This window comes from Neolamprologus multifasciatus, chromosome 3 (assembly GCF_963576455.1).
Source record: "Neolamprologus multifasciatus chromosome 3, fNeoMul1.2, whole genome shotgun sequence".
Lineage (NCBI taxonomy): Eukaryota > Metazoa > Chordata > Actinopteri > Cichliformes > Cichlidae > Neolamprologus > Neolamprologus multifasciatus.
Window position 1 is genome coordinate 105,625 of NC_140441.1, and position 13,675 is coordinate 119,299.

Here is a 13,675-nt window from a genome sequence, read left to right on the forward strand (position 1 = left end):
TGATACTTGTCTTTTATGCTGAATACTTTATCACTCTTATGATCTACAGTTGGTTGCAAATGTGAAGTTTGATTTAACAGATTTTTCTTCCAGGATACAGGCTCCAGGTGGAGCTGGGAGTTAAATAAGCTGAACATGTAACTGCTGATTAATGTTTTTACGCAGGGTTACAGGTTGGAGTATGGCTGCTCCAAGTGGGAAACCCTGGAGATTGTTTTAGAGAGAATGTGCAACATTCTTGTACATGTCTCATTGGGGAGTTGACACATGGTGGAAGCCATGTGGGGAGAGGAGTGTTATTTTTTAATCTGTAGATGTCGTGAGGTGCCATGACGAGAAGGAGTGGCTGAGAGGATCGTCCACAAGATGGGAGCTGAGGCCAGGAGAGAGGCTTCAGGAGGATCAGAGATCATCTTCAGCACAGCAGACATCACACAGAGAGCTGTGCTACTGAGCTTCCAGGAGATTGAGAGGAGACTTCCCACAGCAAGATTTTAAATAAAATGAGAGATTCATCGTTGACATTGAGGAAGACAACTAAGGTGTACGACGTGCTCTGCCTTAAATCTTCAGCAGCGTTGGACGTGACAACTCGAGGGATGGAGAGAGCGTGCCAAGCTCCAAAAGTGACAGCGCAGAAGTCCAGCGATGGAATTGTGTTTCTGTGTGAAGCACAAATACTAGGAGACTGGGAAAGAGTTTACACCACTTTTCCCAAGGATGAAGATCACCTAAAGTGTGTCACTTTGCCATGTAGATCTGATGCTCTGCAGAGAAGCCTTCTGTGAGGGAGAGATGTAAACAGATGAGCCTTTCATCTACATTTAATTCATGTCACCTTCTCTAGGCTGGTTGAGGGGGAATTGGAGAGAAACGGTAGTGTCAGGTGTGACTGTTGTAATTGTATCTGTGATTTTTTAAAAGTGAATTTCCCAGAGACAGATCTGAGTCCACTCCGGGGATACCACCATCACAGGCCACGGTGAAGCGAACCAAATGTAGTGAAACAGGTCAATCAGATGAGTGTTTTGATTATTATGGCGGTATAGAGTTGGACTACGTTAAAGGGTCCACAATCTCGTATATATTTGATCTTTGCGCTGTCATTAAATGCAAGGGCTTGCTGCACAGTTGGGTCCAACATCTTTAATGGCAGTACAAAATTGGATGGCATTAGATATGTTGTTGGGAGAAAAAGGGGGCGTTTGCGCGATGTTTGGGGATATATATTGTACTTGTATTCCAAATAATACAGCTCCCGATGGCTTTGTGACCCGAGCCCTGGAAGGTCTGACAACGTTGTCCATCACAATGTATGAGCATTCGGGAGTGGATAACCCGCTGGAAGCGTGGAGGACCTCTGTCTTTGGGCAATGAAAAGGTTTCATTATGTCAATTATGGTTTCTTTGTTTGTTTTTATTGCAGTGTTAGTGACATGTGGGTGTTGTTGTGTGCCTTGTATCAGAGCCTTGTTCGTAAGACTCATCAATCGTGCCGTGGGAGAATCTGATACAAAGGCAGACATCATGATGCCACTTTTGGGAAATGGGGAGTCACAGTATGAAAACATTATGGTGAAAGATTTAGTGTAGTTTTATCTGCCATAGGGCAGATAAAAAGGGGGATTTGTAGAAATGTTTAGCTGATTTAGAGTTTAGAAATGTGTTAACATAGAATCTAGGATTATTGTAGAGACACTGACACTGCCCTGAATGTAATAAAGGCCTGATGGTGTCCTGAATTTAGGTGCAGAGTATAGGAGACCCTCCCCAGTTGAACTGTGAAAGTAAAACAGAGAGGAGTTAATCCTGAGAGGAAATTCCCCAGAGAATGTTTGGGTGGGGGTCTCAACATTTGACCTGGATAACTGTGGTCTGGAAGGGAAATGGTTTTTTTTTATGACCTCTAGGGAGTCACCTACACCCACAGTGTTTTAACTGTCACGCACACTCACTTACGTGCACACACATACACACAGGTATGCTACACAGTCACTCACGAGCACTCACATAGACACAGACACAGAGTTTGCAGCACACCGTAGGGGGGTTTTATGATGGGGACACCTCTATAAAGCTGGCTGTAACTAACAAAGGGGTGAAGATTTTGCAGAGGGACACACCGGCCTCGTCTTCCCTTCTAGAAGTGCATGCTTAAATGAAGATGAATAAAGATAAATAAAAGTTTTGTGAAAATGACTACTGAGTTCCGGTGCCGTCTCTGGAAGTTTCGACGAATAAAAGAACAGGGGCAAAACTGATTTCGTAACAACGCGTTGGAGCTTGTGGGTGGATTTTTGAGTAAGACCAAAAAGACCAAAAATAAGTGAATTACAATAATCAATCCGGGAAGTATCAAGGATGTAGACAAGAATTGCAGCAGCATGTGGGGAGAGAAAAGGACGACGACGATTAATGTTGCGCAATTGAAAATATGCAGACTGAGTAATATTATTAATATGTGAATTGAAAGATAGAGTACTGTCGAGGATGACACCCAAACTTTTCACAGAGGAAGAAACAAAGACCGGTGAGTTATCGATAGCAATAGAGAAACTGTTGGTTCTGGATAATGTAGATTTAGTGCCGACCAAGAGGAGCTCGGATTTATTACTATTGAGTTTGAGAAAATTAGAAGAGAACCATGAATTTAGTTTGGCTATGCAGAGGGTGAGGGAGGATGGGGGAAGAGCAGAATCAGGTTTAGTGGACAGATAAAGCTGGGTGTCATCGGCATAACAGTGAAACTGAATATTGTATTTACAGAAAATGTGTCCAAGTGGAAGAAGGTAGATAATGAAAAGAAGGGGGCCCAGGACAGATCTCTGGGGCACGCCAGTGGTCAGAGGAAAGGGCTGAGAAGTAAAGGATTTGGGTTGAATAAACTGAGTGCAATCAGACAGGTATGATTTAAACCAGGCTAGTGGAGTATGGGAGAGACCGATGGAGGCTAGCCTACTGTGAGAAATAGTGTCAAAAGCAGCGCTCAGATCGAGGAGAATAAGAATGGAAAGTAAACCGGAGTCAGCTGCCATAAGAAGATCATTGGTTATTTTTATAAGTGCTGTTTCAGTGCTATGGGAGGGGCGAAAACCAGACTGGAACTGTTCATACAGATTATTATTAGTTAAATGTGAGTGGAGTTGTGTGGCAACTATTTTCTCAAGAAGTTTTGAAAAGAGTGGTAGATTGGAAATAGGCCGAAAATTCTCAAAATTATTGGGATCTAGACCAGTTTTTTCCAATATTGGGGTGATGGCAGCAATTTTGAGGGAAGCAGGAACAGTTCCAGTGGTAAATGAAGAGCAGATGATGGCAGATATGAGGGGAAGCAAAGAGGGTAGACATGCCTTAACCAAAACTGTAGGAATGGGGTCTCGCTGACAAGTAGAAGGTTTTCACTGACTTTCAACTGACAGGACTAAACCCAAATGATTCTTGCACTGCTTCATGCACAGCAAACAACAGAAATGGGATGCCTTCATTCCAGTTCCTGCCTGTATCCAGACAGTTTTTGTGGAGCATGGACTTTAACGTTTGATGAAATCTTTCAAGTGCTCGCTGACTTTCAGGGACTTGGCAACTTTATAAACATGACAGGTAGGACAGTATAGTGCTACATCAGATTTGAGTCCTGGCCAGAAAAGGTGCTTGTGGACTTTTTTTAAATAAGTTTTTTTTATGCCAAGTGCCCTGACAGTGGATGATCATCTGTTAAAGCTGCCAACAAAATGCCACCAAAGAAGGTCACAGTCTGAGGACTGGATAGAGGAGATAAGAAATCTCTAAATTTTATGTCAGGAGAGCTTTCTAATATCTCCAAACAACAGAAGTTGCTATTGGATACGATGGGACAGATTAAAGAACTGCAGAAACTAAATGAAGAAAAGGACAAAAAATAGCCTTACTTGAGTCCCGAGTGGCAGATCTAGAGCAGTACATCCGTATGAATGAGTTGATAGTAAGTGGATTGGAGACAAAAGAGAGATTGTATGCCAGAGCTGTAGTAGCAGAGGAAGGCAGTGAGCCTATAGAAGTTGACATTGACAAATTTTCTTTTTTTTCAGCTGCAAGGGAATAACTATTAATAGTAAAAACATTGCGACTTGCCATTCTCTCCCTTGAAAAAATAACAGTGGAAACCATCTATAATAATACACTTTGTGAATAGGGATGGGTATCGAAAACCGGTTCTTGTTGAGAACCGGTTCCCACTGTTTCAATTCCTTGGAATCGTTTGCCATTTTTGCAAACGATTCCCTTATCGATTCCAGTCGCCCCGAATGACGTCACCACGTTGCGGAGCGTCATTTACCTGGCAGGAAACATGGCGGCTCAAACGCTAAAAAGTTTGGTTATACTTTACAAGAACGGATGACAACAGGGCAACTTGCAATACTTGCACAGTAGATATTTCATTTAAGGGAGGAAACACTATGAATATGCAAAAGCATTTGCTCACAAAACACGCGATAACCTTAAATAAATGTCGTGTTTTTAATTCCGCTCCGGACTCGTGAATGTCAACCCAGCAGCAGCGGTAACGTTTGCACGTCCTCTCCCGTTAATGCGGCAGGTAAATAATCAACTAACGGTGCATATTATGTTAGCGCGATCTGCCTTATTACAAAACCTGCCATTACTGTGCATTTAGGTGACCATGATGAGACAGACAGAGTCTGGCTCAGATGCTGGCAGTTCTCGCTGCAGTCTACCGGTAGCGTCTCCTTTCAGGCCAGGATAGACGAATGTCACGGAGCAGTGACTAAGTTTGTGGTAAAAGGCTTGCACCCATTTGCCACAGCAGATGCCCCCGATTTTCGGTAAGTGAATGTGTTTAATTGTAGGCAGGGACATTATTGGATATTCTTGTGTAATTGCTACAGAAGAATATTTATTTTATTATTTTACATTCACAATTTTTTTTCCTGGGGACCCTGTGACACCCCATTGAAGAGCGTTAGGTTGGATCTGTTAAGATCTCACTGTTGGGTTTGTAAGGCCATGTTACTCCTAAATTTCTATCTTGTTCAAAGAGAAGATATAAAACAAAGATCTAAGCTAATTGACCTTATTTTTTTTTAAAAAAAGGAGAACACTAATCGATAAGAGAATCGATAAAGAATCGAATCGTTAAACAGAATCGAAAATGGAATCGGAATCGTGAAAATCTTATCAATACCCATCCCTATTTGTGAATAGAAACTCAAAAATGGACCTACTAAGACAGGCTAAGAAGCTGAGAGGAACCTGTGTCTACATAAACGAGGATCTGACAAAGAAAAATGCTGACATAGCACAACAAGCACGAATACTAAGACAAAACAAGATTCAGTCAACATGGACTGCGAACTGCAAAGTCTACATCAAACTCTGCCTTAAGGAAGATCTCAGAAACAGACTCCATGAGGGTGGCATGAGGGCCCGACATCCACAGGTGGGGGTTGTGCAGCCCAACATCGTGCAGGAAGTTTAGCATTTGCCAGAGATCACCAAGATTGGTAACTTCGCCACTGGTGCCCTGTGCTCTTCACAGATGAAAGTAGGTTCACACTGAGCACATGTGACAGACGTGACAGAGTCTGGAGACGCCGTGGAGAACCTTCTGCTGCCTGCAACATCCTCCAGCATGACTGGTTTGGCAGTGGGTCAGTAATGGTGTGGTGGCATTTCTTTGGGGGGCTGCACAGCCCTCCATGTGCTCGGCAGAGGTAGCCTGACTGCCATTAGGAATGAGATGAGATCCTCAGACCCCTTGTGAGACCACTGCTGGTGCGGTTGGCCCCGGGTCCCTCCTAATGCAAGACAATGCTAGACCTCATGTAGCTGGAGTGTGTCAGCAGTTCCTGCAAGATGAAGGCATTGATGCTGTGGACTGGCCTGCCCGTTCCCCAGACCTGAATCCAATTGAGCACATCTGGGACATCATGTCTCGCTCCATCCACCAACTGCACCACAGACTGTCCAGGAGTTGGTGCTTTAGTCCTGGTCTGGGAGGAGATCCCTCAGGAGACCATCCACCACCTTGTCAGGAGCATGCCCAGGTGTTGTAGGGAGATGGGCACGTGGAGGCCACACACACTACTGAGCCTCATTTTGATGTGTTTTAAGGACACGACATCAACGTTGGATCAGCCTGTCGTGTGTCTTTTCCACGTTAGTTTTGAGTGTTACTTCAAATCCAGACCTACATGGATTGATAAATTTAATTTCCATTGATAATTGTTGTGTGATTTTGTTGTCAGCACATTCAACTATGTAAAGAACAAAATATTTAATAAGAATATTTCACCCATTCAGATCTGGGATGTCTTATTGTTGTATTCCCTTTATTTCTTTGAGCAGTAATATAAAAACATATGGACAGTACCAAATAATATCATGAATAATGGATCTAAAGGATTGGAATAACCAAATAACTTCCAAATAAAAAATACAATGATCAGTGACTTAAAACAAATTGCAAATGGTTCTAATGAATTATTTTGCAGGGGGACACGTCTGGCACTGCAGGATGTGAGTCCCTGGCGGTGTAGTGTGTTACTGATGGTGGCCTTTGTTACTTTGGTCCCAGCTCTCTGCAGGTCATTCACGAGTCTCCCCCGTGTGGTTCTGGGATATTTGCTCACCGTTCTTGTGATCATTTTGACCCCACGTGGTGAGATCTTGTGTGCAGTCCAAGATGGAGGGAGACAATGTGATTTTTCTGGATATTTTCCCTATTTTGTCTCTTATAGTTGAGGTATATCTATGATGAAAATTACAGGCCTCTCTTATCTTTTAAGTGGGAGTACTTGCACAATTGGTGGCTGACTACATACTTTTTTGCCTATGTAAGCAGAACATCACTGACACTGAATCCAGCAGAGTGATGATGGTGGGACAGTTCAGAGGTAGAAATAAATCCACTATAAGACACGCAGTGAGACAGCTAACTAACATGTAGGTATATCAATGTACCCCTCCCTGAGCCTGGTTCAGGTGGAGGTTTCTTCCTGTTTAAAGGGAGTTCTTCTTTCCCCCTGTCACTGCTTCACAATAAGAAAATAAAGTAAGAATAGAAGTAGATTTGTTTCTAATGCAGGACTTTGTGTCTGTTTGTAGTATTGTTGTACTGCAGTGAAGGATCAGAGTCCTTCTGCTGTTCAGCTTTACCTGGTAACTGATGACTCAGCTGCTTCTGATTGGCTGCTTGCTGCAATAATCAGCTCTAAATTTTTATTTATGTATTTTTTCAGACTTTGTGTGTGGACAGGTGATTATTATTGATGTGACTCAAACCTGCAGACTCCACTCAGACTGTCAGACTGGTTAAACTGGTTAAACTGGTTTGGGACATTCCAGCCTTAAACTCTGACTCTGACTGAGTGTGGATCCAGCAGGGGGCGTCTGAGTCTGTGTGCCTCTGTTGCTGTTCACATACAGTCTTCTTCCTGTAGTAACAGCTGACACAGCAGCAGCTGCTTTTCTGATTGGCTGCTGGCTGAACAGGAAGTGAAAGCCCAGAGAGAGCGGGGACTTTCTGAGAGTTCAGGTGACCGATGGTAAACCTCAGAGACGCTGCTGCTGTTTACGTCATGTGACTCAGTTCTCAAACACAGACGCCTAAAAGTCTGAGCTTCATGAAGCTCGCTGTTGTGCAGCCAGTCTGACCTCCGAACTTTCAACAACTGTTGAACTCTTGGTCCTCAAAATCAGTGACCAAAAAAAAAAGCAAAATGCTTCAGCCAGAACTGAACCCAGAATCCAACACGTGTGATAACCTCAGACTTTAATCATAGAGACACAAATAGTTAAATACTGTGACATCTCTGAACCTGCAGAGTCTGTAACTGGATCAAACAGAAGAGGATATAAAGCTGCTGCAGGACCTCTGGAAACAAGAAAAACTTGAAACAAGGAGCTGAAAAGAGAGTCGTCAGTGGAAAGAGGCTAAAGTTGGCTCCACTTCCACGTCTCCATCCACCCAAACATCCATCTATCATCTGTGTATCCATCCTTTTGCTGTCTGATTGAAAGCCTTTTATGTTCTTTAGTCGCAATAAAATCATGATGTTTTACATTGAAAGAAACATCCAGCCTCTGATGATTCATCTTTATCTACAGTTTGCACTTTGTTCTTTCTTGTTTGAAGGCAGGATCCAAACATCGAGCTTCATATAATTCATATTTCCATCTTTACTGGCTGCTGCTGTTTGCTCATTAATCATTAGTTATGTACAAATGTGCTTGAAATAAATGATTGATTAATTGTAAATGTTGTCAGTCCTGTGCTCAGCCTCATGAAGGTGCAGCATGTTTCCTGACCCATCTCTTTATAAGGTTACATGTGTGGGGTCTAGTTTGATACGTTATGTATTTAGTTATCAGTTAAACTCATTTGAACACAAATGGAGGAACAATAACACATAAATACAGCAGTTTAATTCATATCAGTGTTTATCACACATGATTGATATGAAGACGTAGAGATGAGACACAAACATTAACAGGAACTAGTACAAATATATTATTTAACTATTATGTTCATACAGCACCAGGTTCAGTGAGCTTTGATAGAAACGTCCTTCAAAGAGCTGCTTGTTGCTGCTCTACAGAGTATTTCAACACAAGCATGTGTACTTGTACCTGAGTGAAGTATGTGTGGACTTTTCCTACTTGTTTTAAGAGGAATATTTATAAATCTAGAGTTCACATTTATGTGTTTACAGTTGATATGATTTTGATTCATCTTCGAGCAGTTAAAGTGAACCTGAATTACTTCACTGATAAACTAAGAACATCATATAAAGTGAAAATAAACGTGTGTCACAGGCTCAGCTGGTTGGACTGAACGACTGCTGTCTGTAGCTGCAGCACTGACCCTCCTCACATCACAAACAGAGTATGAAGAACAATCACATTTACCTTTCTGGAAATATCAAAAACCAGTCACTGCACATGTTGGTCTGACTCCTGTAGTTACTGTAAAAAACTTTTCTGGATGACTTAATTAGCATTTGTTTTAGGTCTTTGTTTCTCATTAAAGTGTTAAAATGATGTGATATTTTTCGACTGCTGCTGTTTTGTGTTTTCAGATGATGAGGCTGACTGTTTGTTCCTGTCAGACAGATGTCTGTCTAAGCTGAAAAATCCATGAATGAACCAAGGACCACCACCCTGCACCAGACTGAAGAAGGACACAGCTCCTGGAGTCCTCAGTGAAGCTAGAAAGATCTGAACTCTAACTGTGCCATGGTCAGGACCAGCCCAGGCTTCAGATGCATGGAGCACACTGAGCACCAAACCAAAGGCTCCAGTGAGCTTCAGTCCACCAGGATCTAAACCCAGGACCACAGCATGAAGCACTGGCAGACGGTCCTGACTCCACCCCTCGCTGTCAGGAGTTCATCCACTATTTCAGCCTCCAGGATGAACTAAGTGTCCTTGGTGGAGGACAGCCTATGGTCTCCATCTCCAGGGAGTTCACATGGATCAGCCTCCTGAAGGAAAACTACACCTCTCCAGATGACACCTCAAGAATATCACAGCCTCAGCTCCTCCACAGCATCCTGCAGCACCTCGCCCTCCATCTACATGACACCACAGCTGATCCCAGCCTGGTCTTCACTCCATCCTGCTTCACCCTAATGTGATGACTTCATCCTCAGGAACAACAGGATGAAGACAAAAAAAACTGCTTGATAATTTCCTAAATCCACAGTCTGACCTGTTTAAACCAGATGCTCTGCATCTGTTTGGGGTCCTGGAGTCTCTGAACCACACTCTCATCTCAGTGCAGTTTCTCAGCTTTGTGGTGGGTTGTTTCAGTCTGCTGGTCTCACACCTGTCTGTGATCAGTCTGTGGTGACTGTGATGTGACTGTTATAGATAACTTTAGCCTGCTGTGGGAGCACAGAGGACTCTAACAGAGCTGCTTCTCACATGATGTCTGCAAACATGTTCTGTATAGTTTACAGTGCTCACATTTTCCATCAAACCCCCACATTCACCAACCGAGCACCACGTCCAGCAGGATCTGTGTCAGACTCCTCCAGGTCAGCAGGTCCAGGAATGATCTGCAGAGATGGTGTCAAAGATGAAAAATATTCTCACACTGAACTAAACAATCCATCTGAGCAGCAGATCTTTGTTCTCTGTGGATCAGAGTATCTATTTTTGTGAAACAGCCTGTCATATTTAATCAGCAAGAAAACTGAATTAAAATGACCTTTCTTCCTTTGAGTGTTCAAACATGAGACTTTACAGCACAGCTTGATTCTTTTATTGAAACTAGCCCTTACAGTTTGATGTTACAGATCCTGATTCTTTTAGATGGTGAGAATGATGAAAGTTTGAGGCTTTTATCTTCAATGATCTCAGTGAAATTCATGTTCAAACATGGAGTCAGTGTGTGAACAATAAACATACTTATTTAAACATATAAGATATATATCTTATCTTTAAACATGTATCTTACATGACCATCACATTTTTATGAAATCAGAGATGAACATATAGAAGACCCACAATGATGACTCACCTGCACAGGTAAGCTGTGTGACAGCAAAGAGCTGATTGGCTGATAAACAGCAGAGGAAACAGGAAACGCTTTGAACTCCTCCTCAGCTGTAACTCAGCTGCTCCTCTGACAGTACGTTAACTATTGATCCTGAACCTATGATCAATAATCACTCTCTGAAAGCTGATCAGGTTATTGTAGAGGTGTCAAACATAAGGCCCGGGGCCAGAATCGGCCCAGTAAAGACTCTGATGGACCTGCTGGATGGATCTACAACATATGATGGAGGCGTAAAGTTTTTGTTTCCTGCTGACAAACACAGCTGTGACTCTCACTGTCACAGTAACACACATGACCTCAGGTGTGTTTTAAACTGGAAACTATTTAAATAACACATAAAGTCATATTTCACAGTGTTTTTAAACAAACTGAATCATTTTATTAAAATAAAGTTGGGTTTATTTTGAAAATCTTCAGAATGGAAACTGATCAGGCTGAACTTTATTTTGAAGAGTCTATAAATATTGATTATTGATCGTGCTGTCTGTGTCAGATCATGTTCACCTCCAGCTGCTGTCTGCCTGGACACTGATGACATCATGAGCTGTGAGCTCTGTGATTGGCTGCTGTGTGTTAGAGCTCAGCTGCACTTTCAGTCACTCAGAGACTCTCACACACTGTGAGGTTCACACACACAGACACACACTCAGAGTTTAACTGTCAGAGAGCTGCTGATGAAGATGAAGGAGCTGCTCCTCTTCCTCTCCTGTGTCCTCTGTGTCTCTGCTGACGGTGAGTTTGTCTCTGTAAACAGCAGGTTATTGATCAGGTTATTGATCAGGTCACTGATCAGTGTTTGATGTGTTTCAGATCAACACAGCGACATTAGTATCGTTGGCTGTTCAGACTCTGATGGAGAGAAGATGTATGGACTGGATGGTGAAGAGCTTGCCTACGCAGACTTCAACAAACAGGAGGAAATCTACCCTCAGCCTCCTTTTGTTGATCCTATCACTTACCAAGGAGAGTATGAACACGCTGTGGCTAATCAACAGATCTGCAGAGAGAACATAAAGCGTTTTGGTAAAGGCATGAAGGACTACCCTCCAGAACAGGGTAAATATGACATGTAACACCTGTCTCACCTCACCTGTGTGTACCTGCACACTCTGTAGAGTAACACACTGATGACATCATCAGCACTGATTTACTTTGTCCAATCAAACACAGCCAGCTTCAAACTGATTATATATATGAAATCATTCCACCTTAAACACATTCAGACTGATCGTGTGTACAGAAACACTGACATGTTTATATTTGTGTTTATATTAAAGATGACAGTTTATTTTGTTTTTCCTCCTTTTAGTTCCTCTAAAGCTGAACTGTCTGTCTGTAGTTTAACTTCATGATTCTGACCTCACACTAGTTTCTCTCACACAGACAGTGATGACATCATCTGAGTGAACACCTGAACTTTTTATTGATGTTTATTATCATCATGATCACCTGCTGATGGGAACCAGCTGAAGCTCTGATCCTCTGCCTGATGTGTTTGTGCACAGACGCTCCTTCAGCTGTGATGATCTACACCAGAGATGAGGTGGAGTTTGGAGAGGAGAACACTCTGATCTGTCACGTGACTGGTTTCTATCCTGCTCCTGTCAACGTCTCCTGGACCAAGAATCAGCAGAAGGTCACAGGATCCAGCATCAACGTTCCCTATCCCAACAAAGATGGTTCCTTCAGACAGACATCCAGACTGGACTTCACCCCACAGCTGGGAGACGTGTACAGCTGTGCAGTGCAACATCTGGCCCTGACTGAACCACTGACCAAGATGTATGGTGAGAAAACTTTTTTTAAACACAGGTCACTGACAGAGATACAGAGGTGTCTGTCTCCAGCTGTGAAGACTGAGCCCAGTGTTCATCAGAACAGCTGGATCTGATCTGAGCTGAGAGGTTGACACAGATGTGTGTTTTTCCTCTTTGCCTCCAGATGTGAAGGTTCATGTTCTCTGTGTTTGTGTCTCCAGATGTGGAGGCATCCGCTCGCTCTGATCCAGGTGTTGGACCCTCTGTGTTCTGTGGAGTGGGTCTGACTCTCGGTCTGGTCGGTGTGGCTGCTGGAACCTTCTTCCTCGTCAAAGGAAACGAGTGCAGCTGATTGGCTCACGGTGATGATGTCATCATAGTTCTACAATGAGCTCATAATGAGTGTGTGTTATTGTTGTGTGTGCAGAGTTCACCTGTAATGAACATCTGCTTCCTGTGTACCTGTCTCACCTGCTTTAAGTTAATCTCCTGTATGAGCTGTCCTGTGATCATCTGTGTCAATAAGGTTTAACTCTGGGATTCAAAGCAAACTAAAGCTCCCTCGTCACAGTGAGTATCTCCACCATCCATCCAGCAGATTCTACCTGGAACCTTTTCCTGCCACAAAAACAAAGGAGACAAAAGTCAAATCAATGAGACTGAGATCAGTTTAATCTGAACTCAGTGTCAGGTGACCTCAGTGTGTTCATAAACTTCTATAATGAGTCCTTGTTTATCAAACTGTTTCAGATTTCCATGTATCAATAAAAAACATCTGAGTAATAAACCCACAAATCTGTCTGAGTGTTCTTCCTGTGTCTTTACAAATATTCATGGATCCATTTCGCTCTCTGTGGTTTGTTTCTGAGTCAGGAGTGTCTGAGCAGGTTCATGTTTCCTGTTTATTATCATGTGACTTCATTGGTCACAGATGACATTACTTTTTTTTTTTTTTTGCCTGTCCCGTTTGGTTCATTTGCCATCAGAATTATTGTCTAAAGGCGAAGAAAGATGCCCAACGGATTTACTTTACCAAATTGACCATCCCAGCTTTGCCGTAATGGTCTATTTGATTCACCTTTTATTGTTTATTTTATTTTTACTTGCTGAATACGGGACAGACTTGACTGGGGGAAAGAAAGGGGAGAAAGAAAAACAGCGGAGAAGAGGGACGGGGGAGAAGGGCAAAAAACAAAAACCAACAAAATAAGCAGACAAAAAATAAATAAATAAATACATATATCAATCACCTGGATCACCTGCTGAGAAAGAAAAAAGAAAACAAGCAGAAGAAAAAGAGAGCAATACAATAAACAACATCACGATGATATATGTGAATATAACAGTAAATACTAAA

The 13,675-nt window shown here is 42.6% G+C and overlaps 1 protein-coding gene across 1 annotated transcript; it reads left to right on the forward strand.

Annotated features, from left to right (window-relative positions):
• The first annotated feature begins 11,159 nt into the window (after window positions 1–11,159).
• Window positions 11,160–13,113, forward strand: LOC146520906 (HLA class II histocompatibility antigen, DR alpha chain-like). The gene is made up of 4 exons (XM_085154540.1): window positions 11,160–11,293; window positions 11,372–11,617; window positions 12,067–12,348; window positions 12,540–13,113. The coding sequence occupies exons 1-4, from the start codon at window positions 11,236–11,238 to the stop codon at window positions 12,668–12,670; spliced, it is 717 nt and encodes a 238-aa protein (XP_085010666.1). The 5' UTR covers window positions 11,160–11,235; the 3' UTR covers window positions 12,671–13,113.
• The last annotated feature ends 562 nt before the right edge of the window (window positions 13,114–13,675 follow it).

Excerpts from the sequence above, each read along its gene's own strand:
- LOC146520906 (XM_085154540.1), top strand. The coding sequence starts at position 11,236 with ATGAAGATGAAGGAGCTGCTCCTCTTCCTCTCCTGTGTCCTCTGTGTC. Across the intron at positions 11,294-11,371 it reads CCTCTGTGTCTCTGCTGACG|ATCAACACAGCGACATTAGT; the intron begins GTGAGTTTGTCT and ends GATGTGTTTCAG. Across the intron at positions 11,618-12,066 it reads GGACTACCCTCCAGAACAGG|ACGCTCCTTCAGCTGTGATG; the intron begins GTAAATATGACA and ends GTTTGTGCACAG.